Source organism: Suricata suricatta, chromosome 7, assembly GCF_006229205.1.
Source record: "Suricata suricatta isolate VVHF042 chromosome 7, meerkat_22Aug2017_6uvM2_HiC, whole genome shotgun sequence".
NCBI lineage: Eukaryota > Metazoa > Chordata > Mammalia > Carnivora > Herpestidae > Suricata > Suricata suricatta.
The window spans coordinates 90,746,364-90,772,571 of record NC_043706.1 but is presented as its reverse complement, the minus strand read 5'-3'; the positions used below and the strand labels follow the sequence as shown (position 1 = coordinate 90,772,571).

General features: G+C 39.3%; 1 protein-coding gene across 1 annotated transcript in view; it reads left to right on the top strand.

Annotated features, from left to right (window-relative positions):
• The window catches only part of PREP (prolyl endopeptidase), a 120,082-nt gene that overhangs the window by 36,293 nt on the left and 57,581 nt on the right, over positions 1–26,208 (top strand). The window contains exon 7 of the mRNA XM_029945298.1: positions 13,256–13,361. Within this exon, the coding sequence (XP_029801158.1) occupies positions 13,256–13,361 (106 nt within the window). The remainder of the gene's footprint in view (positions 1–13,255; positions 13,362–26,208) is intronic.

Here is a 26,208-nt window from a genome sequence, read left to right as displayed (position 1 = left end):
GGTGAGCTGCCATCCTCCTCCTTTGGGCTGCTGCAATCCAGGGGCACTGAGGACTTCCCTTTTATCCTGATACTGCCTCCTTAGGACTCTTCCTTCACAGATAGCTCCTCTGCCTTCCTGCAGGGACAGGTCTCTCTTTGCTTGAGCAGTCCATTACCTGTAATCAGGAAGCAGCTTTAGTTTTTCCTTTGTCGCCTGTGACAGAACCTCTCTCCAGGACAACTGACTTTTGTCCAACAGAACCCATAGCATTCTGGATGCTTTTGGGTCTTAGAACTGTCACTAAAGATCCATTGTAGTCTACAGCAAAGTCTCTCTAGTTGACATGCTTCTTCCCTCTCCTCTCTCAGGTTTGGTGAGCACATGGGGGATGTGCATGGGGGGAAGGACTACTTAACCCCTGGTTGGTGGTTTACTTGTTTTTTTTCCCATACAAAGACTTTATTAAAGGAACCTCAAACTAGCAGCCCAAATAATCCATCATGAAGTGCATGAATGAACTAATTGTGGTACATCTCTATGATGGAATACTACTTAACAGTAAAAAGGAACAAACTGTTGATACACTTAACAGTAGGGATGAATCTCAGTTATGTTCAGTGAAAGAAGCCAGAAAAAAGGAGTACACAGTGTTGGATTCCATTTGTAAAACGCGCTAGGAAATGCAGACTGGTCTATAATGGCACAAAACAGATCAGTGGTTGGGGACAGGGTTGGGGAACGAGAGGGAGGGAATATGAAGGGGCAGAAGGGAACTTTGGAGGACGATCACACTGGAATATTGGAATTGACGTTGTACAGGTGAGGCCGTTCCCAGCAATGACAGTGACCTCCAGGTATCTCCCCTCGGTTATTGGTCATGGTTAGTTTAGAGTTAGAGGAGGGCAACAGGATTCCTGCTCCTCCGGAGACGTTTGCCAGTGTCTCCACGCCACAGTCTAGGTGCCGGCTCCCTGGTGGCATCATTTTGTAGTGAGATCCCTTCAGGTCTGTTCTCTGATGTGAGCAATGAACTCTCTGGCTCACGTTTGGGCTGCCTCCCCAGGTGTCTGCTCCCAGCAGGGTTCCATGGAGATCGTGCCTCTCTGCAGCTGCCCTCTTCCATCCTTATTCTGCAGGGTCCTTTCAGGATGACTGGAGGCCGGCCACCTTCCGGTGCCTCTCGTTCCAGGGAAAGTGACATCCAGAGCTTACTCCATCCTGGAAGGTGGGTGGTGGTCGCCACTGTTCTTTCTCCTCCCCTGCCAGCCAAAGACCACCAGCCCTCAGTCCCTGAAGGTCCCTTGCACCCCTGGGAGTAACGTGAAATATGCTTAGCATTTGTCTTCGAGGGACAGTGGTGTCAGTTATTTAATATAGACTGTGAGGCTTTAGTTGGAAGGCAGGATTGTGGGAGAATAGAAATTGTCACGTTTTAGAAGGTTCTACTGGATCAGAAAAAAAAAATTTATTTTAAAGTGATTCCCAGAGCATTGGAGAGGGTGGGAGGGGAAACAAGGAAATCAAGTATTTTGAGGCACTTTTCCCAGCAGAGGGTGCTCTAGAATGAAGATTCTGAAAATGTATCAAGTACCTTTAGGAAGGATTAATGAGAAAATGCCCAGCCTCTTTGTGACCATCTAGCTGAATTCTATATTGAGAACCCAATTCTGTCATAACTAATTCTTAAAAAAAGAATTCCTTTTTATAAAGGTAATCCTAAACTTAATGTTTATCACATATTCCTATTATCACATATTCCTATTGCCATTCTTATATGTTCAGTTGTGATTCCTAATAATTCAAATATGTGTATATTTGTGTCAATGTTTATATATTATATGCATATTGTACAGGAATTATAAATGTATGTATATGTTGCACCATTTTATATATACATATATTATACATATATGTTATACAGACATTAACATGTGAGGTCACTGCCTGATGCTCGAGTCTGCGGGCACAAAGCCAGTATTAGTTTCCTTACCCTCCCTTCCCCTGCTGAGGTCCAGGCACATGAAGACCCTCGAGGCCTTCGTGCGTCCAGCTTTGCCTTCTGAAACATACACGGTAACGTCCAGTTGTCCGTCAGGGAAGGCTGCCTCACCTGACCCGCCCTCATTGGATAGTTTGGACTTGGAGCAGTAATTGTCCAGCACCTTCTTCCTGGTCAGCCGGTTCCTGCATTCATTCCCCACACTCCAGGCCCAGTGAGCCGTTGCCCTGGATCGTCACTGTGCTGGGGCCAGGCGTACTCAGGAGCAGAGCCGGGCATGCGCGGGCCTTTTGCAGGATGTTTTGTTGCAGTAAACTATTATGTGTAAACATTTTTAAGTGTTACTCAGGGGCTTTAGGGGCTCATGACACAGTTTCCACCATGTTCAGTTTGTGTGTCATTTTAAAGGGACTGTTGTCCTCTTGACTTAACCTCAGTAATCTGGCTGGAGGCTGTCAGCATGTGTTCTTGGTGAGCCTTCATTTCCTGGTGCTGTACCAGAGAGCCATGCACTCTCTGCTAGCTCCCAGCGACTGAGGATTCCCTCTCTTCATCCCGGGAGTGGCCAAGCGGTTGTCTTTATATCAGTTCCGGGGTGGATTCCTAACCGGACTGCGCATCCATGGCTCATCACCTGTGTCCTCTCTTTCATCAGCACTGCATGGCGTGATAATATCCATCGTGCTGACTAGCGTGCGGGAAAATCCCAGCAGCATGGTTGGGAAGAAAAGTCAGGAAACCACACAAAAGACCTGAATGTGAGTAAAAAGCTAGAAAGTGGTGCTGCTCTATATACATGAAACAGCTCCTGACAGGAGTTAGTTGGTTTATGTAGTAGTAGTAGTAGTAGTAGTAGTAGTAGTAGTAGTAGTAGTAGTAGGGTTGGATTTGCTGATCAGTCACTTCTCACCTGACCCCTATCGGTTCTTAAGGGAGAAAAGAAAACCAGCAGTAGATTCTTAAGCAACCAAGCTTCTCTCCCCAGAGGAACAACCAGGTGGATTGGAAACAGTGGCAGCTGGGTCGTGTAGACCCACATTGCTCATTTTACTCTGACTGCGTTTTCTTTTCCTAGAGTTTTCTGTCACATCTGTTTGTGGCGTATTGAGGAACACATCATATAGTATTTGGGTTGATTTCTGTTATTCCCCCCACTGCTGTAGCACCACACTGTTGTGGGAAAGCTGCGTATCCTGATTTAATGACTACTTGTTGCAAAATGTTTTTGTGAACACATATCACATGAGTTTATGACTACTCCTGTTGTTCTGTATAACACCATCTCCTATTCTTATTACAAATCCCTAGGAGTTCCATAAGTGAAAAGACATGCATATGTGTAGATGATAGTGTGATATTTAAAAGTTTTCATAGATTAAGTTTTGGAAACATACTTAATATTAAAGAGATGATGTTATGATTCACAACTATTATGAAAGGAATCCAAGGGAGACTGAAATAAAATTGATACATTTTTCCTGCTCTGAAGGCACATGATTAACTCTCAAAGCTATTAAAATCCATTTTTACTCCTTTTGTTAACTTTCCAGACAATTTTAAGTCTCACTGCTTTTTAGAATCCTTTTTTTATATACACAATTCTTTTATCATAATACATAAAAAGAATACTTTCCCCAGTTTGAAAAAGTGCACATAGGTTCAAATTATTAAAAAAAAAAAACCTTTCTTTACTGCTTCTTGGGTCCTAAACGAAAATTATTATATGTACCAAAGAAATGTCATGTCTGTGGAAATTTGGTTATTAACACAAGACCACATGGAACTCAGTAGCTCTAGCATAAGATAGTTCATGAGTTGTTCTTTGAAAACGGGAATTTGTTTGATGAAAGTCCACATATTCTCTGTATATAAATATTGGCTATGTGTCCTGTCATTTTGAAAGACAACTTTGTAGATAAATGATTGGGAGTTGAAAACATTAATAAGTGATCTTCTGTCCATTTTCTCCTGACATGAGATGAAGAAAAGCTAGTTGATTCGGGTCTTTGGAAAGCCCATGTGTTCCAATTGTACAGCTTTGAGAACGAGAGTAGCCAAATCTAGTGACTTCAAAATTTTTATGATGCTAGTAATAATAATACAGGTTTATTGCCTAAAATATAAGCATCCCATTCTCTGGAGAAACTATCATTGTCATATAAGTTCTATTTCACACTCATTTCTGTAAATGAACAGATGGTAAAGCTGATGACATCTTATAAATACAGAGCAGACTGACCCAGACTCTGGTCTGAATGGATCACCATCACACCTACACGAGACATTAACTGAAGATATGTCATAAAAACATATTATTTGGGACTAGATTCCCCTGAGCTGCATTCTGGTTGCCGTGTGTTTCCCTAAATTTGTGATGTTAATGGCTCCTGGGTTTGTGGGAATTCTATTCCTGAAAGTGCTGAGTCACGTGAATTTTGTGTTTGTTAGAGCAGCATATAACATAACAGAATAAACTAGAATACTCCATCTTACAGTTTGAATGATGTTTGTCAGGTGGGCCCTAGGGCGTAATGGTCAGCGCTCTGGACTTTGAATGATGCCTGTCAAGGGTTTCCTTGACAAATATTACTATCTCAGTGCAGCTTAGTACCACAATATACACAATTAAAACTCCTTAGTGAATTAATGTGGCTTCTTCAGTGAAAGTATAAAGTCTGACAACCCCATACCTTATGCCCTTTTGATAAATATCACTGAGTATGGCAGTTGTTACTGGGTACCCTCTTCAAAAACAGAAACCCACACGTAACAAGTTTTCTGCAATTAGTATAAAATATGTCAAGATGAGAAACCACAAAAGTTAGAGGGGAACACTTCTTTCCACACTCCTGTGACTTCCTTGTTTGGGAATTTTCCTGGATCAGGGCTTCTCCTGGGCTAGATATGAGGGAGGTTGGGAGTTCTCAACCTAGTTCATTGACAGCCCTGAGCCACATTCTTCAGTGAGTATCTTATCAGAGATCAACCTGATAATCTGGTTCTGCATCTGCTGACTCGTTTCAGTTTTAGCTGATGAACTGGGAGAAATGCATTGCCTGTTGGGCCTGACCAGGGACTGTGCGGAAGCACAATGGTTGTGGGCTGTGCTAGTTTACACACTGTGTGTGTGCAGGGTGTTGTGCCTTGCATGCTGTCACAGGTCAGGTTCCTGGGGAAGCAGACTCGCAGGTTTAATGGGAGTGCTTCGGAAATCTCTGTGTGTGCTGGGGAGTGAGAGCAGAAGAGAGGGGGCTGAACCATGTGCAGTCATTACAAAAAGACCTCAGCCAGTCCTGCAGGGAGCCTTCCAGTTGGGTTGGCCTTTAGTATTTTCTTGACTGAGGGCTGAGGGGTCAGAGCCTGTATACACTTGCATTAATCAGTCATTGCCTGTGGGAAGAGCCTCAAAGAATTTGTGACCTTGGGAAAGGTGGTTCTCTCCAACCTGAGGACAGCCCTGAAGATTCTTAGCTGAGCCTCCCAGCACCCGACCGACCACGCATCCACTGTACATGCTGATGTCTGTTGGCAGGATGTGCACTTGAGAATGAGTTTATGTAGCTCATGTCAAGTACGGCCCTATGAGCCAGGTAGCTATACCAGTGAAGCGGTTGTGAGAAGGTAGAATGCAAGCAATCATTTTGAGGGGAATTCTATTTCTCTTTTAGAAGAGAGATCTCTTTTGGAGGCCATCCCACCCCCAGAGGCTCCTCAGATCTCCTTTTTCTCCAGCTTCCCTCCCTGTTAGCTGCATTCTCTGCACTCCTGCCGTCCTTTGCACCAGCGCTGTGTAACGTTCATCAGTGTGCGTGCCTGTGTCCGCCTCCCACTGGAGCGTGAGCCCTGTTGGTATGTGTGTTTCAGAATCTGGCCAGCAGCGGCAGACTCTCAGTAGATATTAGGTGAATAAACAGCCTCAGCTCTGACTCCCTGAATACTGGATGGCTGTGTTTAGTGGCACATTAGTTAAATCACGTCTTTGGGAAAGGAGATGGCAGGTTGGCTGACCCCTTGACTTTCCTGTGAAAACTGGCCACTCTGGTGACATTAGCCGTCTCCAGCCCCGCCCACCCAGAAGCAAGAGGTGGTGGCTGGGCTGGCTTTTGCATTTGTTTCTGTCTGTCAAGATTCTCCTGGATATGGATAATGAAAAACTAAATGGTAAAGAATGGTTATTTATGGGGGCTCCTGAGTGGCTCAGTCAGTTAAGCCTCTGACTTCAGCTCAGTTCATGATCCTGCAGTCTGTGAGTTTGAGCCCCGTGTTGGGCTGTGTGCTGACCACTGGGAGCCTGGAGCCTGCTTTGGATTCTTTCTCTCCCTCTCTCTGTGCCCCTCCCCTGCTTGGGCTCTGTCTCTCTGTCTCTCAAGAATAAATAAACTTTAAAAATAATTTTTAAAAAAAGAATGATACCTTTCACATCCCTGTTGGTATTCTGTGAAATGCAGTTAGTTACTGGATTTAATATCCACAAATGTAAATACTTGACTTACAGTGATTCTTTGAATTTTTTTGTTAATTAGTATTTATTTGTATGAAAGGTAGGTTTTCATGAAGTAAAGTCATTTTGACTTAAGGAAAAATTAGTTAGAAACAATATAGAAATAAAGTAGAAGGAAGCTGTGAAGGCAGAGATTTAAGAATTATATATTCCAGAAATGGCCAAACCAGCCTTCTCCCAGCCTTGTTGCAACAAGTCAGTGCTTTCGAATCAAATTAACTGCTTCCAGAGAACACAGTTATTCTTGCTGGTATCATATTATTTAAAGAAAAAAACCCAATATTTTGTGAACTGGAATTTACCATGTTTCATGAAGGCCTGATCGGACCCTTGGCTCACCTGCTTTTCTGTTTTCTTTTTATGTGGCTTTCAGAAAAGTTACTTTTTTTCTGTTGACAATTAAGTGTCCTCTTCAACAGTGTTTTTCTCTTTTCCTCCCAATAAGCTCCAAAATTCATTTTTAAAACTACTTCGCAGTTAGAATGAGACGCCCTGGTTAAATACATGTTGTTACAACTTGAGTGGATGAAGGTGTGCTTCTAATCTGTATATTTTGGGGCAACAATGACACTTGTAAATGATTTTGAAATCTGAGACCTTGAGCATCTGAAAACTCAGAGTTGTTTCCAGTCAGCAGAGTTGTTTAGTGGCCATGAAACATCACTGGGCTGTGGCGAAGAGAGTTACAGTGAAAAAGAGAGACTTACTTGGCATCCCAACAGCAATGTACCCTGGGGCTTCCCGCCTTAGGTTAAATGTAAACTGCTACAATGTTTAGCCCAGCCAGAAGTGCTGAGAAAAACTCTTTAGATGTGCTTGAGACACAGCTTTCATCAGAGGTTGGGTGTGATGCTGGCCGTGAGTTTTACTGCCCTGTCTGTTGGCTGAGTCACTAAGTTAACCATCATTTATGATTGCGATACTGTGACTTCAAGCACTAATCTGTAAAAATTCTGTCTTGATTTAAAGGATAAGAAAACAAAGTTCTGAAGTATTAATGAGGCTGCTTTTCATTACATTTAATACAGTTATGATTGTAAGGTTGCTTGATATTAATATAAGACCATTTAAAAATGAGGCGGAACTAAAATTCTAGTCATGAGTTTATTTGCTATATATTTGAAAAAAGGAAATATGTAAAAGCCTAGAAATCGGATATATAACTCCTAAAGCAGTCAAAGAAGGGACAGTGTTCATAAGGAAATTTATATTAGGGGTGCCTAGGTAGCTTAGTTACGTGTCCAACTCTTGATTTTAGTTCAGGTCGTGATCTTATGGTTATGAGATTGAGCCCCATGTTGGGCTCTGTGCTGAGTGTGGAGCCTGCTTAATATTTTTTCTTCCTCAAGGGGAGGCTGGGTGGCTCCATTGTTTAAGCGTCCGACTTCAGCTCGGGTCATGATCTCAAGATTTGTGGGTTCAAGCCCACATCAGGCTCTGGGTGGAAAGCTCCGAGCCTGGAGCCTGCTTTGGATTCTGTGTCTCCTCTCTCTGCCCCGCCCTCGCTCGTGCTGTTTCTCTCTCAAGCGCACACTCGCTCTCTCTCACTCTCTCACTCTCTTGCTTTCTTGCTCTCTCTCAAAAGTAAACATTTTTTAAAATGTTCCAAAAAATTTTTTTAAAGATTTTTTTTCTCCCTCTCTCCCTACTCTCCCAGCTTGCTTGTGTTCTCTTTTGCTCTCTCAAAAAAAAAAAAATTTTTTTTAATACAATATGAAGAAGAAAGAAGGGGAAAGCAAGGTGAATAGAAATAGTCAAAATTAAGAACATGGAAGCCAGTACATCAGCAATAACAATTAATGAAAATGGAATACAGATTCTGAAGTTGGGTTTGTTTAAACTCAGTCAAATCGAATGTTCATTTGCAAGAGACACACTTAAAACATAATGACAGATAAGCTGGAAATATAGTGAGGATGAGAATGGAGAAAAGAATTAATGGAAATCAGAAATTTATGTAAGGATTATCCAAAAATGGTTGATGATCCCTGAAAAGACTATAAGGAGCCCAGCAAAAAATAGAGGAGAATGTACCTAGAGTCATTCAATACTATGTATAGTTTGTGGCAAAAACCCATACAGCAAAGTATGATTCATGTTTGTTAAAGAAACTGTGTCTGAACTCAGAAAAAAAAAATTCACCAGGAAAGAGCAGCCAAATTGAACACGATTTTTTAGAATATTTGATGAAACTCTAACTTACTTGGAATCTTGCTTCTGCTTCACAAGTACAAATTATGTCTGTGCTTTTAAGTGATTTTTTTCTCTGAGAAAGCGATGTTTAACTTAAGACATCCAGTGTGCTGCCAGGTGTTTAAAACAATGGACATTTTAGACATGCATAGCTGTTATGGTTAATTTATAAATGCAAAGAACTAGATGGAAAAACAGCTGGTCTACCAAAATGACCCTGTAGATAGAAAGTGGATGGACATTTTTAGCGAGCTGGAGTCTAATGCCTAGCTGCTGTTAGTAAGTAAAATCCTAAGTGTTGCATGCTCAGACACTCTTGTCTAGATGACATTTGGCACGGTATTATCACATTGCACTGATAGAAGGAATCAGCGTCTGTGGGCGTGATGGGAGCAATGGAACAAGTCAAAGTGAACTTTTGACAGTTTCAGCTCTACATGAAAGAAAAGAAGCATGGCCCAAAGGCTGCAGGTAGTTCACGGAAGGATTACTGGAATAGAAAACAAACAGTAAAAATATCTTCCTGTGTAATGGGACAGAAGGAAATATGTTGTTATGTTTTTTATTAGTCATGGGTACCCTCTTTTAAATTAGTTGTATATTAATTACATTATTAATTATTTTTTTTTAAAAATGTTTATTTATTTTTGAGAAAGCACAAGCAGGGGAGGTGGAGAGAGATAGGGAGACACAGAATCTGAAGCAGGCTCCAGGTCTTGAGCTGTCAGCACAGAATCCAACGCAGAGCTTGAACCCACAAACCGTGATATTATGATCTGAGCCGAAGTCAGATGCTTAGCCGACTGATCCACCCAGGTGCCTCTACATTCTTAATTCTTAGATCTGTGTATTTCAGTCCTGTACAATAATATACTCTAAAAACGTGTAATTAGCCAATCAAGAATTAAAAATGAATTATAGGGGCACCTGGTGGTTCAGTCAATTGAACATCTGAGTCTCAATTTAATCTCAGGTCATGATCTCACAGTTTGTGAGTTCAAGTCCCGCGTTGGGCTCTGCACTGACAGCATAAAGCCTGCTTGGGATTCTCTGTCTCCCTTTCTCTCTCTCCTCCTACCCCTGCTTGTGCTCCCTCTCACTCTCTATCTCCCTTCCCCCACAAAATAAATATTATTTTAATGAGTTAAAAACATTTTAAAAAACAGTTATTTGCTTCTGGCCATGACTGTGTAACCTAGATCAGCTGCCCTGCCCTAAACATCTAGAAAACTATACAAAACAGAGCAGTTGTTTGCAGATATTGGTCAGCAGGCATTGCTGGACTGTCCTGTGTACGAGAGACAAGTCCTGTGATTGCCCCGTATTTCTGCCTTTCTGGAGCTATTTTCTGGCATCTGGCACAAGGAAGGAGGATCCCACAGAGTACCGCTGTCTCACTGAGCTTAGTATCCAAAGAATTCAGGATGACCGAAGCCACCGGAATTTGTAGGCAGAGTACCAAAAGGAGGGAACTACCACTAAGTCCCCGAAACCTTCATTGGTATCTATCCCGTTGTGTCTTTGCAGACTGCTAAGCAGTACATGCATCGGATGAAACTTGGTGAATCAAGCTTGAACCACTACCAGTACTTTAACAGGTCTGAGAGACTGTCACTTTCTGGCCAAAGTACAAAGACCTTGTGAACATCTGGGGTGTTCACCAGTGACCCCAGAAAGGCCATGCCTTCGCAATAAGGGTGTAGATGTTTCTCAGCAAAGCTTGAAAACAAGCTCTGAGGGATCAAGCTGACCCACTAACATATTAACTGCCTCAGAACTTTTTAAAGGAAGGCAAAAACAAAACACTAAAAAAAAATCCAGACAACATTCAAAATGTGTAGAATCCAAGTTTTAAAAGTTGCAAATGTTTAAAGAAGCAGAAAAATGTGATGTATAATCAGGGAAAATAGTAGCCAATGAAACAGATCCACAAATGACAGGCAAGAGAACAAGCAGAGACTTTTAAAAAACTGACTGAGAGGCGCCTGGGTTGCTCAGTTGGGTAAGCCTCAGACTTCGGCTCAGGTCAGGATCTCACAGTTCATGGGTTCGGGCCCCACATAGGGCTCTGTGCTACAGCTCAGAGCCTGGAGCCTTCTTCTGATTCTGTCTCCCTCTCTGCCCGTCCCCCACTCAAACTCTGTCTCTCTAAAATGTGAAAAAAAATTTTTTTAAAACGGTTATAAAGTAATTTTTAAAGGATTTGAGAAAATGTTAATATAATGAGCAAAGAAATAAAAAATTTTAATTGAACCAAACATTCTTCTAGATGTGAAAATAAACCATCTGAACCAAAAAATGCTCTGCATGGGCTTAGATACTACAAAAATGTCAGTGAATTTGAAAACAGCACAATTGAAGATAAACCAAAAAGAGAAAAGACTGACCTATGGGGCAGTGCTAAGTGATTTAACCTTGTGTATCTACAGTCCTGCAGTAGAGGTGGGGGGACACAAAAATATAAAGAGGAAAATAACAGCCAAAAGTGCTACAAATTTGATAAAGTAGACAAGCCCACAGATCCAAAATGCTCAACAGATCTCAAGCAGGCTACTATAGCAAAGCCCATTATTAATTAATTTGCATAAAAACCTAGGATAATTTAAAAAATCTTAAAAGCAGCCAAACAAGAAAACACAAAATTACATACAGTGAAAAAAAGTAGGACATGACTTCTCATCTGAAACAATGCAAGGCAAAAGAGAATGGAAAGATACTTTCTTAGGCCTACCTTGACTCCCATATTTAAATAATACAGTTCCTCTCCCCACATCTTGCCCCTTACCTGTACCTGTTCGTGTTCTCCATGGCATTCATCATTTTGTAATATGCTACATAATTCCATATTTATCTCCTCCAGTAGAAAGTAGTATTTTTTTCCTGATTTGTTCACTGATGTATCTTTAAACATCTTGCACATATTGGCTGCTTAGCAAATATTTGTTGAGAGAACATAGTAACAGCTGTCGGTAAGTGTGTTAGGATTCTCCAGAGAAACCGAACCAACAGTATATACCTATAGAGAGCAAGATTTATTTTTAAAGAACTGGCTAATGTGATTGTGAAGGCTTGACAAGTCCAAAGTCTTGAAGGGTAGGTGAGCAGGCTGGAAATCCTGAGTTTTCAGTTGGAGTGCAAAGGCGGAATTCCTTTTTGCTTGGGAAGGTCATTAAAGCCTTGAGGACTGATTGGATGAGGCATACTCACATTATGGAGGGTGATCACCTTTAAGAGTCCACCAGTGTAAATGTTCATCTCATCTAAAACACATTCACGGGGGCTCAGTCAGTTGAGTGTCCGGCTTCAGCTGAGGTCATGATCTCACAGTTCATGGGTTTAAGCCCCGTGTCGGGCTCCGTGCTGACAGCTCAGAGCCTGGAGCCTGCTTCAGATTTTGGGTCTCCATCTCTCTGCCCCTCTCCGCTCACACTCTTTCTCTCTCAAAAACAAACAAACAAACAAAAACTCCTTCACAGAAATATCCACAATAATGTTTGGCAAAGTGTGTGGGTACTGTGGTCTAGCCAAGTTGATGTGTAAAGTCAGGCATCACAGCAGGATGCAGAAAAGCGGGAGCTGTTACGCACTGCGAAATGTAAGGTATAAGTTGGTATGGCCTCCTTGGAAAATAATTTGGCGACGTCTAAGAGAGTTGAGTGTGTGCCTGTCTTACCGCTGAGCAAGTTTACTTCTAGTTACACCTCCGGAAACACACACAAGGCTCCAAAGAAACGTTTTCAAAATTTTTCTCAAGTGTTGCTTGCAATAGGAAGAAAATAGAAATAAAACATTTGTGGGAAAATGGATCAATTAATTGTATATTTCTAGATTGAAATACTGCATAGCAGTTAAGATGAATTAAATATACATATATTGACATGGACTAATTTTCTAAATTATGTTGAATGAAAACAAATTAAAGGAAATGTGTGTGTGTATGGGGGTGTGTGTATATATAGAGTTTGATATCACTTATCAATTTTGACATCTCAAATCATAATAATTGTTTGTTATATGAGTTTATTAAGATTCTTTTTGCTGCCTGAGATTTCCTATTTAATACTATAAAGGAAATCTACAGAAGCACAGGCTTTTGGTCTTTGACCTCTGGTAGGAGAGGTGACTAGATACCCAGAAAGAGTTGTTCCAAAGCAGCTGGATGATGCCAGCAGTGCATCATGCCCATTTTGCTAAATCTTACTCATTTACAACAAGTTTAAAATCTGTAACCCATGACGAAATTTCGGTCAGGGATATTGATATTCAAAATGCAGATTGCATGTATTTTCACTTAAAGAATAGACTATAAATTTAAATAAAGATCACACTGTCATGACAGTTTTATCTATTGATATTTCAACTTAAATACTTCACTGTTTATTAAACTATGATGTAAGAATACAAGTTAAAGAGTAAGTTAAAGTAAAAGATGTTCATCTTTTTTTTCTAACTTTCTTACCCGCACATAAATTTGGAGTGAACATATTGCACTTGAGGTTAACCTGTAGTTGTTAGTAACGTGTGCTTTCACAAAAAATATTTTCTAATCAGCCCCCTGCACTGTTTTATTTCCTTCCTAGTTGTCGGACGACGGTCGCTATGTGTTGTTATCAATAAGGGAGGGATGTGATCCAGTGAACCGACTCTGGTACTGTGACCTACAGCAGGAACCCAACGGCATCACTGGTAAGTTATCCTTCAAACAGGTAATTATTCCAGAAAGCTTAATTAAAAAAGCAATTATTTTGGTCTTCTAATTGATTTCCCAAGAATTCTATTCAACCACATCATCTCAGTTCATATTTTTTCTTTCAGTATTGTTCCATAAAACGAAGAAAAATTGAATGAAGCTATTTGTTGGCTTTAGCATTTTCTCCATAGATTGAGGTTAACCATGTATTTTGCATATGAATGTGAAAATGTCCTGTGAATATTGCAGCTGAAGAGTGTTAAGGAGAAACTAGCTCTTTGGTCTGTAAACCATTAATTGTCTAGATGTAACGGTGCAGACTGTCACAGGCTAAGCTAAGAGACCAGGGAGAATTTGCCAGGTTAACAAGTTTTAAGACAGTGTCTTAGCACTGAGGCACATGCACAATAACAGCCTCATCTTGCTTCCTGAAAAGCCTTCTACATCATGACAGCAAGCAGAGTGCCAGCTAGTCACAAATTGTGGAGGTGGCTCATTTGAAATGTTGTTCTCTTTGAACATCTGTGTCATACCAACACCATCCTCGAACATTAAAGCTTTCCAGCTGCATGATGTACTGGGAATTCCCAGACCCAAAAACTATACAGATACGTTGGCACTCAGATAAGGACCCCAAACAAATCACCCTGTGTTCTGGTTAATGTAAAGTAAATATATTTTAGATATGGTGACACAGATTTTCAAACTATACAATATTGAGTGCACTTCTAATTATTAATTAGATTACTTCATTTATGTTACATTTTGATAAGAAAATATACAGTTTTTTTTTCTTATTGATTGGGCATTGCATCATTTTTAAACTTCCCTGAGCAAGATTGGCATCCTGACATTCTTAGATACTGCAGAGCGCCATTCACAGATACAGCAGCGTGAAGCCCACAGATTGATTCAGGTGTGAAATATATATACATTTCATGAAGATATGTATGGGTTTTTTTCCTATTAAAAAAAAAAGATGCACCCATTTTGATCTCAAAAAAAATTGTATCAACCACATTCGTTTTCACACTTTGACAGGGGCAAAGCCAGAACCCAGGAGTTGTTGATGTGAGTTGTGAGTCTAGGTGTACACAGACCTGAACGTCTGAAGCATAAACGAAAGGAACAGTGACTAGCTGGTTCTGTGCTGCCGTCCTGCCAGTATTCCTGTGCGAGGCCAAGGTGGCGGGAAGGACTGTGCCTCTCTCCAGTTTTTTGTTAAATTTTTATTAAAAATTCCAGTTACAGCAATCTCCGTCCAGAGAGTGCTGGTTTCATCTCCTATTTATTACCTTGTTATATCTTTAAGGTATTAGATAGACTTGTTATTAAATGATACAGGTTACAAAGAACACAGATTGCATAATTTACTCTAAATACAGAGAAAGGAATTTCTTCCTGGTTCGCTGATTGCTGTGTCCACTTTAATGAAAGTAATGCGTTCTGTGAAGCTTACAAGTGCTGGCAGAACTGGAGGGAAACCCTGTTTTCTTCCAAAACTCTTGGTCCTTATCTGTTTTTTCCCCCCGCCTTACATACTTTTTTATCCCCTGATTTATCGTTGCCTCTTTACTGAGGAATTAGAGAACAGGCTATAGGACCCAGAGACTAAGATTCTGGAGGGAGGACAGTGCAGAGGTTCACTAGGCCATCGAATAAAATTCCAACACTCAAGCCCTGTATAAACATGAAGAAGAAAAAAGGGAAGCATCTAAGAAACCATAAGTGGCTGTGATGCATTCAGTTAGGAAGATCCTATTTACAAAAGAAGGCAGGTCCTGGCCCGCCCTCCCAGGTGATCTTTTCCTTGAATTACCTTGTGTTCTCTGCTTTTATGTGGATTTTTGTGTGTGTGTGGTTTTTTTTGGTTTTTTTTTTTGCAATTTAAAGAGCCCAGTGCAGAGTAAGCATTCAGCAAACGTTAGCAATTATTATTTTTTAAATTGTTTTTTCTTTTTAATTCATCCAGAGAAACTTTAAGGTTATTTTGTCATGATCTGAACAGAAATCCCACTGTATGTTTGACTAGGACTGTGTGTAAACCTATAACTTTATTTGGTGTTAGATCTCTCAGTGGAACCACGTATTTCTTTTGTTCTTGGTCTTTTAACTTTTATGTACGCTCTATACCCAATATGGGTCTTGAACTCACAACCCCAAGATCAAGGATCGCATATTCTACTGACTGACTCAGCCACATGCTCCCTAACCACATATTACTTGTTACAGTTATCCATAGGGATTTTGTATTTGTGAGCTATTGATGGCTTGTGAAGGTGTCTCTCAAGGTGTAACCAGAGAGGCAGAGCCAGTAGGAGATCTCCATTAAGACATGTATTTCAAGGAATGGGCTTATGTGACTGTGGGACTAGCTAGCTAAGTCTGAAGTCAGTAGGGGCAGGCCATCAGGAGGAACAGGCTGGAACTCTCAGGCACAGGCTGCAGCTGCTGTCCACAGGTAGTGTTCATTCCCTTTCAGGGAAGCCTTGGCTCCACTAGAAGGTGTTTCACCTGATTGAATCAAGCCCACCTAGATGATCTAGGATAGCCTCCTTTGCTCAAAGTCAACTGATCATGCTCTTTAATCACATCTACAAAATACCTCCTTCACAGTAACACCAGATTAGTATTTGATTAATTAACTTAGGGCATTAGCCAGCCAAGTTGAGATGTCAAAAAGACCATCACAGTGATTTTATGGAAAACCACATGGAGAGGAATAGAGCAAACAAGTCTTATAATGCTAACCTGATTTCATTTTCTAATAATGACCAGCATTTGGAATTCATTAAGGCACTTAGAAAAGTATGTGATATCCTATAGACTTTGAAGTAAATAATAGGATAGGTGGATTTGAAGCTGTTGATTCGTACACTGATACGCATACCAAATGCGTTGGAGAATGTTTTCACCAGTAGCTGCTAAACTCTGGGGGTAGCTGGGCCTGCCATCTTTTTTAAATTACTGCTTTAGTAGCATTAAATTTGTGGGTAATGTAAACCTCAGAGTAGTTACTCTTTTGAATGGCAGTTCTGGGATTCTGAAAGCTCTTGACAGTTACAGTGATTGGTCTGTGCTAATACAATGAAATGGAAATCTGTTTTCACGCTTGGGTTCAAAGTCAGTTGCATAGAACAAGATCAGAGAGACCTTGATTTTTTGGTTTTTTGGTTTTTTTAATTAATTGCTTATAATGAAACAATTACTGTATGTGAGTTGAATTGTTGAAGACCTTAAGTAAAGTGTATTTAGTTTACAACAGGAAACACATAGCAGATTGAGATAGTGATCATTAAAAAGTTTTAAATAACCCCTGTTAATTATAGTTGAATATATTGGAACAATAACCAGAACACTTTCAAATCAGTTTTGAATTTCAGTCTCAGCTCCATAACTAAATAACTGGGGAGCCAGAGATGGGAATGTTTTCTCTCAATGTTTCCGTTATTTCTATGGCTACAGACAGGGAAGTAATACCTATATCATGAAGAATTATAAGGAATGATGACGAGGTATGGGACAGGGCTTAGCAGAGTTCCCGGCATACAGTAGTTTCTCAAGGATTCCTCCTTTGTTTCTTGCCTGCAAAAGGAAGATTTGGAAACAGTACACTTTGGTTTTGGGTAACATTGTGAAATAGATTGAGAATGTCCTAGAATAAATGGTTACCTTCAGTATCAAAGCTACTCTAAAGGTAGGTCTTAGTATTGACTTGTTTTCTGCAAAACCACATTTATAATCCAAAAAAGGTTCTTTCATTGACAAAAACATAAATAGGTGTGTCTCTAAGTGTGAGACTATGTGGGAGATTATCTAAGTACATAGATTGATAATTGAAATTTTGGAGGTTTGTATGCCCAGTTGGTAACCATGACGACTGCCGGGGATCTTTTTCTTACTATTTCCTTACCTGCTCTCCCATTTTTGTTCTAGTTGTTCAACTAGGGGAAGAATAATTAACATTTAACTTAAATGCTAAATGTGCTAGTTAACTTGTGAGTTAGACTTGAATAGCCTGTGACCAAAGACTGAATCCAGTGTTAGGAAATCCTTGGTTTTTTAAATGTTATTTATTTATTTATTTATTTATCTTAGAGAGGGAGAGAGAGAATGCACATGCATAGAGCAGGGAGGGACAGAGAGAGGGAAAGAGAGAATTCCAAGCAGGCTCCGTGCTATCGGCTCAGAGCACAGTGCCAGACAGGGGTCCCAATCCTACGAACTGTAACATCATGACCTGAGATGAAATCAAGAGTCGAGGCTTAAAGGACTGAGCCACTCAGGCGCCTCTGAAATCTTTCATTTTATATTGCTGGAATTTATACCCTTTTATAACCTAAAGCCTTTTTGCTATGATTTTAATCCTTTTTACCTTAAAGGCAGGGAGAATTCTCAGCATTTTCATGTAAATTAATTCTTTATTAGGGCACCACTGAATTGCTTGTCTGAAAAATTAAATAATTTCACTCAAGTAGCACTTTTTAACTTTTCTGTCAGCTTTATCTCCCAAGAAAATCTGCCCCTGTGCATTTTGAAATGAGAATCACAAAAAGCACAAAGAAGTAGTCGATGGCTATATAATATCATAGGGAAAAAAGCACATAGAGAAAACAAAACTACATAAATACAGGATGGAAAAAAAGGTCTTAGAATATTGAGAAGAGTTCCCCTTGAAACTGGATTCCTTTGTCATTTACATTTGTCTTGTAAATTTCTGTTTCTCTTTCCCCAACCTGCCGACCATTTTCCTGCTCACCACTCTGCGTGATCTCTCACCTGTTACCCTTTGCCTCTCTTTGGAGAACTTCATTTCCACCATTTACATGCGTAGTATTTTACTTAATCTGAACACATTTGTGGAAAGGCACCCATAGCCTTTCCACTGGAACTGCAGTTCGGGTTGGTGGCTGCTCCTTTCCTGACCTTTCTGGGCAGCTAACCCCTCTGACTTCCCTCTTCCACCGTCGTGTAGAAGCAGCACTAGACATATCATCTAGACCTAGACGTTTGTATACACAATTTCCTAGATGTTCAAAACAGCTAAGCTGGTGCCCTCTGAAGAATACCACACCCCTTCAGTGCTGGCTGCCAGAGACGTGTTCTGAGTTGCTATCTTCTTTCTTTGGGGGAGGGCGGAGTTTTGCCCTAGCAGTTACCACACCATTGACACCTTTTCTTCTGCAGTTGGCTTTTCTCTTCCTTTCCCCTATTCTGATTTCTTTTTCTCACTGCACAAAAAATGAAACAACAACACTGTGTGTGAGTGTTTGTGAGCTGCGTGAGATCAGGGACCTTGTCTGTCTTACTCCCCAGACTGCCCAGCATCTAGAACAGTGCCTGACCGATAACCAGGAGTCTGTCCTTGGCCAGACTTCCGTCGGGCTTCCCTAAGCCCTCTTCTCAACCAGGCTTCAGCCTTGGTCTCAGCCTCCTACTCCTTTGTTGGACCAGCACAGCTCAGTTGCAGCAAAAATCTCACTCACTCAGTTTAAAAAGAAGCCCCTGATCTTTGTATCTGATCACCCTTAATATCTGGTCAAATTCCTCATCCCTCCCCTACCTGATTACCTTGCCCTGTCTTCACCACAAATATTAGTAGGTCATTTTAACAAGCATCCTCCCTACTCCGTGTGTCTTCTTAGTGATCACCCCTCTGTCCATTCTGCTCATTGGCTATAAATCCCCAGCTCCTTTTTTGTTTTTTGGAGTTAAGCCTGCTCGCGCGCGCTCTCTCTCTCTCTCTCTCTCTCTCTCATTGCTGTAGTCATGAGACCTATCTCGGGAGTCCTGAATAAAGTCTTCTTTACCATTTTAACAAGTGTGAGATCATATTTTTTCTTCCACACAGAATCCTAGAAGGTGGTACCAGCTTGTCTTGAATGATGTTGTTGCTCTTTATGGCTCAGGTGGCCCTGCTTTACAAGCCATCCTCCATCAGTTACCTTCATTTTCCTGGAAGCATTTTGAATCTTCACTTTTCTGGCCTCCTAACTTGTTTTAGTTACATTTTTATCCTTTATGAAACTCTGAGAATGATGAGTTAAGCGCAGACCATGTTTCTCCAGTTGCGTATGTTGTGTGAGCAGAAGATTTTTCCTTCTCTTTTTCTGTTCCTTGTTTAAGATCAAAAGTGAAGAACCACTTAGGACACCAGGCTGGTGTGACAATTTAATAGTTCTGCAGTAGAAAAGACAGCTGGGTCTTGACTCCTGTGATTCTTAATGTAATTCATGCCTGCAGATTAGTTGAAATTAATCATCCTGAACTTTGGAAGAAAATGATTTGTGTCTGGATATTTATAGTTATATTTTCTGTATTAAAAATATTTCAAATGATATATATATTTCATTTCCTAAGTTTATTATCCTATTTTGAATATGTAGTTTACCTTTGAACAACCCAGACTAAACTATGCAGGTCCACTTATATGTGGATTTTTGTTATTTTTAATAATAAATATAGTATTGTACTATTAGTGTATTTTCTTTTATGACTTTTTAAATATTCACTTTTCTCTATAGCTTACCTTATTGTAAGGTTATAGTATATAATACATATAACAAAATACGTGTTAATGGGTTGGTTTTATTACCAATAAGGCTTCTAGTAACAGTGGGATATTAGTAAAGTTTCGGGGGAGTCAAAAATTATATGTGGATTTTTGACTGTTTAGGGAGTTGGTATCTCTAACCCCCACGTTGTTCAAGGGTCAACATGTATATAAAGTTACTTCCAATCAACTAAATTCAGAATAAATTTTCACAAATTTTTTATATTATAGTCAAATATCAGACCTTAGATCTACGCTTTTTTCAAATATGTGTACTTTAAAATTTTTTATGTAAATTTCATTTCTACATTAAAAATATAAATGAAGTTTTTCAACATACTTTTATGCATATTTATCTTAGTGTTCAATATAAATATTTAACTTATATATCTAAATATTTTCATTGGAAAAGTCTGAGATTACTACTTTACTTTTGGTTGCTTCTCTTGTCTCACACTGTCAACAAATATATTAAGTCTCTGTCTAAAATGTGGGATTGTGTAAGTGTTACATATTTAGTTACAAAGCACACATGTATCAGTGCCCCACTGCGGTCTGTCCTTTCCCCTGGACGGAATGTGTTAGATCTTCAGGGCATGGCTCCAGGGCGTGTCAGCGGTGCTGTGACCCAGCACACGTGCCCAGGTTCAGAGTGGGGACATCTCTGCAGTTTGAAACCTCTAAACTCCCTCCCTTTCCTCTCTGCTTTCTTTCTTTTGTTCCCTCTCTCTTTGGTTCTTTCATTTTTCTGTGAAATTTCAGATACTTTGTTTCCTATTTTATAGGGTGAACAGCAACAAAAGAGACACTGACCATTTGGCTCTATGCTGAATGCATTTAAAGTTGTGTTAGTTTTTAAACAGAATCCTTAGGAAGCAACAATTAGGTGAAAAGCACTATCAGCATCTAAAGTCCTTGTTAGTAACGTGACACACTTAACACACCAATGTAGCCATCTTAAGACAGGCCTGAAGTGGTCTTTGCTCCTGTCTCAGCATTTATGAAGCATTTGGCAGAAAAGACAGATGGTGCTGACATAATTGATTTCTGTAAGGAAATACGAGCTTATCCTTCCTTACTTCATCCAGACTTCACTAACCTGTCCCTCTGCTTTTTCCTTTCTTGCTGAAAATTCGATCCTTGTATACTGATGAAGTTTTCAGCACTCAGCCTGTCTGTGCTGTAGTGCTTCCATGTCATTAATGAAAAATGGGTCTCTTCTGCATAAGAGATTAATCTACACTGCATGCTACACGTAACAATAAAAGGAAGCTCAGTGTTTGTCAGACATTGAAATTGTCCATGCAGCCCTCTCTAGCTAATGCAGGGCACATGACCTCGTGTTTCCAGGTAGCTGAGGCAAGGCTGACTTGGTTTGTGCCCCATAGGGCTTGGGTATCTTTTGGGGGTTGTCTGGAAAGGGGGAGATGAACATTGGGGAAACTTGAAAACAAGTTGTCCAGAGTTTCGCAAACTCAGCTGAGTGTTAAGAGCCAGACCAATAGGCAAGGTGGGGTTCTATGAAAGGCAGGGAGTTATTAGCAAATAGTGTGTGTTTCAGAGTGGGAATGCAAAAAAGCAAAAGGAATTGAAACATCAAAAGATAGCACAAAATATGCAAAACATTAATTTTGAAGTAAAATAAGTAATGGTGATAAAATTAGTATTTTTTTTTCTAATTTTAAAATTAGGGATTCTAACGGCTTATTCTAGGAAAATAGCTGCATGCTGTGACAGATGGTAATTAGATTTTAAAAGTTCACTATTAACAAACTCTGCTGAGTTCAGAAGCCACATTTAGCTTATTTTTGTCATTTGAAGAGTGCTGGGATTATTTGGATTAGTAGTAAGCATTGACTGTTTAACATTTGCTGTGTGCCAGATTCTGAGCTACAAATGTAGATCATTCATTTCGTCTTCTTAGCAACCTCTGAGGAGCACATGTTGTTATCCGCAGGAACCTGGGGATGGTGAGGCCAGTTTGCTTTCCTGATGCCATGTAAAGATTCAGACTCAGGTCAGCTGCAGCTCCCAAGCCCGTGCTCTAACCGTCCCTGCGAGGCAGCTGGGATGGAAGGAAGGCGTCAGGCCTAGGGAAACAGCAGCATTCTGCCCTCTCAGTTTCAGAGCATGACTTCACTTTGCATTTGTTTATTGTCATCTAGTGTTTCAGAAAGTATAAAAGCACTTTTTGGCTCCTATTGCTAGAGAGCTTACAAAACATTTTCTATGAAACATAGTTAATATCACTGATTTTCAAAGAAAGCAATAGAAGTAATGAGTTTGCCCTAGGGAAAGCGTAAGATGACTTATTTTAAGCTAACCTTCACTCAGCAAACAAATCATTCTCCCATCAAGAATCAGGTCTATAAAGAGTAATCTTAACTGTAATGTGGAGAAGTTTGGGAATTGAATTCTGTTGGCGTCAGAGTGAATAATGCCACTTACAAAGAAAAGAACCTCAGGAGAGGTCGGCAAAAAGTGAGACGGTTTGGGAGTTAAGCCGTGTTTCTTTTTTAAAAGTAATTTTTCTATCTTCCATTTAAATCAGTAGCAGTCTAACTTGTAAATAGCAAAACTGAGTGAGCCCCATTTATCAACCAAAATACCATTTCTTTTGAATTATTTTGTGCCAGATCCCCGAGGAACAGGGTTTTCAGGCAGGAGAGCAAAAGGATTTCGTGAACGCCATTTTAAACATGCTGCCTTCAAATCACATTTGTATAAATCCAGCCACGTACCTAAATTTGAATGAATTTATGACTTGTGGTATTTATGTATGACTCAGGTTAATACTCCGGGATTTGACGGTGGATTACAACCACAGACTTTGTTGTTTTGGTGTTCCCTGGGGCTTGATTATTTAAAACAAGTGTGCCACATCTTCAGGCGCACCTGATTACACAGAGGTCCTGAAGGAAATTTCTGCTGTGTTTTGCCTTTGGTAGATATTTCAGTGACTTTCTGTGTTGGGGGTGGGGTGGCTAGGGTCATAATAAATATCACTACAATGGCTGCAAGACCTTTTCAGGCAGAAACCATAAGATAGATACTTTGAGAAATAAAGGTTGCACATCAGGAAATGGTTTATTGTCACAGGGACATTTAAGGACTCTGACATTTTTCTGAACCAAGATTCTGTGTCTACAAATGTCATAGTCCAGAAAATTGTGATTCATCGTTCTTACTATATAAAGAGATGCACCTTTCTGATTATCTACAGTCCTTGCATTGCCAGCTAATTTTTTTTTTGCTTATTTACTTAATCTTCTTAGGAATAGTTTTTGGGTTTTTCCTCTTTTAAAGCATTGTTTTGTGTAAATTAAAATGAAGTTACCTTTTTTTTTTTTAATGAAGTTACCTTTGAGCAGTCACCTGCTTTTGAGGTTAAGCAGTTTGTTGCTGAAAAGAAAATTGAAAATTGAATTCACAGCTTAACCTTTATAAAAATTAATTGTAAGGATTTCTCTTTGAGGGAGTTCAGCAAATTATATATTCTGAGTAACTTCCCAATTGAAACAACTGAAATGCTGTAAAAAGTTTATAAAATATCTTTCTAAATATATTAGGTTGGCACAAATAAAAGTGAAACCATAGAGACCAAATGCAAAATGAATGCAGGAATGATGGATTGTTCCAGAATGTTCCTCGGCATTGGGAGTTAAGTTCCCATGTGATAGCCACATAGGGCAAGGGGCATAGAAGATGAAAGCCTCTGGTTCTCCATATTGGATAGTTTAATGAGAGATATTCTGGATGTAATGGTGACTAAGAAATAAACCTACCAGTGGTGGAGCTGGGAGCAAGAGGTTGGGGGAAGGGAGGGCGTAGGAAGAAAACCTGCCTATCTTTACCTTGGTGCTAGTGAAGGAGACGGAGAGATAGGATGTGAATTCTCCTAAAACATGAAAAAGGCTGACATGGGTAAAGGTTGTCTTCATTGTTCCTCTGATGTCCAAAAATCCTCATGCCAAGAATTTTATTTAAAGGGCTCCCAGATTTGTTGCCTCCCAACAGGCAAACAGAAGCCAAATACAAATCTTTTCTGGAAGAGTGCCACTTTAACTCAGGCCTCCAAGAATTCCCAACAGATAGTTTCGAGAGAAATCATTTCACAGTCAAAAATTACAAAAAAGAAGAAGAAGAAGAAAAGAAATCACAAATCAGACAAAGAAACTCACCAGCCTGAGAACTAGAACAACAGAAGCACCAGAGTGGAATTATCACATCCAAAAGTAAATACAGTTTGAATTTAAATACACTTTAAAAAATAAACAATGTGATGCTGCTTTTACAAAAAATAAACAAGAAGCTTGGAAGCATAAGCAAGAAACAACATCCTTTAAAGAATAACCAAACAAATTGGAAGAAGACTAAGTAGAATTTCTATAAAGAGTATGATTATTAACGTTAAAAAATTCAGTTATTAGGTTGAAGAAATTAGACATAGCCAAAGAGAGAATTAATGAAATAGAATATAGATATAAAGAAATTACTGAGAATGGAGCCCACCAAGAAGTGGAAAGCGTGAGTGGTTAAGGGGACATGAAAAAGAGAACATCTTTCCAGAAATGATAAACAACCAGTCGTTCTGCAGAGGACAACTTGCCCAAGATGTTACTATGAAAATCACATAGTTGTCTTAACATAGAAGTAGACTTTAAAAAGTAAAAAGCATTACTAAAATTAAAACGTCATAACCATAAAAAGTTCAATTGAGTTTTATTTAAATATGATAATTCTAATTTTGTATATATTGAACAGCATTATTTCAAAATACAGAGGACAGAAATTAACAGAAATAAAGTAAAAATTAATCTACAGTCATAGAGGAACATTTTAACAGACCTTTTCAGTGCCTGATAGAAAAAAAAGGCTCCCCAAATCGGTAAATACATGGATTTGAACAATGTGATTAACATATGACTTTATAGACATATTTGGCATATCACACCCAAAGTCTGCAAAATATACATTCTTTTCAGCTGCAGGAACATTTAAAAATCATTAAAGGAAAAATAATTAAACCATAAAGTTTTTCTTAGCAAATTTTAAAAGATTGCAAATCAGAGTGTGTTCTTCAAGAACAGTGGGATTTAGCCAAAAGTCACTAACCATGATCACAGGATGGAAACTCTCAGAAACATAATGTCATATGAAAGAAATCAGACACAAAATAATAATACATGTTGTATGGCTTCACCATACATGAAATTAAGGGTAAGACAGAATTAGACTATAGTGTTTATGGATTCATCTTGGAGCAGGAAAAGAACAAAGAAAAATAAAGTAATTAATGTAAAAATCAGGATGATGGTTACCTTTGGTGGGGGCGGGGGGTTGTTCGGAGCATCATGGTGAAAAAAGTTCCCCCTCACTGTGTTATGAAAAAACGGATTGACTGTTTTAACGTGTGTGTCCTTTCAAGTGAACCTTAGGATGATGTCAAATTCCCTAAAAATCTTATTTGAATTTTGATTGGAATTATGTTAAATTTATAGATGTCTTCTGAAATTATTTGCACCTTTGAAATATTGTCTTCCCATCTAGAGGTATAGTATGTGTTTCCAGTTCTTCAGGGGTTTTGTTTTTAGGATTTCTTAGGAAGATTGTAGGGCTTTTTTTTTTTATAGATTCCACATTTCATGTTAAGTGCATTCCTAAGTATTAATTTTGCTTCTATTGTAAGAGAGGGCCCCTCTTCACCCCATATTTTCTGACTGGTTATTGCTGGCATATTAGAAAGCTATAGATTTTATTTAACTTGCTTTTCTCATTTTAGCTTTAATTCTAGTCATTCATTTTTAAATAATATTTGTTGACTTTTTGTTGTGGGGTAGATATTAATAATCACTTTATGATAATTTTTTAATTTACTTGCTCTTTCTAGTTTACAGTTGACAGAATGAAGCTTAGCAGGGTTAAATAAGGAGATAGCTCAAGGTCACACAACTAATTAGTGGATCTGGGGTTTTAATTCAGTTTTGTCTGACCAAAAAATATATCTTTCTACCATGGGAGTATATTTTTCTTGATAAATCTAATTCAACAAAAAATCATATAAAGATACTATGTAAAATCACCCTGAAAGAATCAAGGATAAAAATGAACTACGCAAATTAATGTAGCATTTTAATGAGAAATTTAAGGCAGGAGATTAATCAGAGAATAGGTAAGATCTGCCAGCACCTTACAGTAGTTTAGAAATCATAAAGCCCTTTTGTTTATAAAACTTTTGAAATGTACTCTGAACATCTACATCTGATATACTGTGAAACTGATATCTTCCC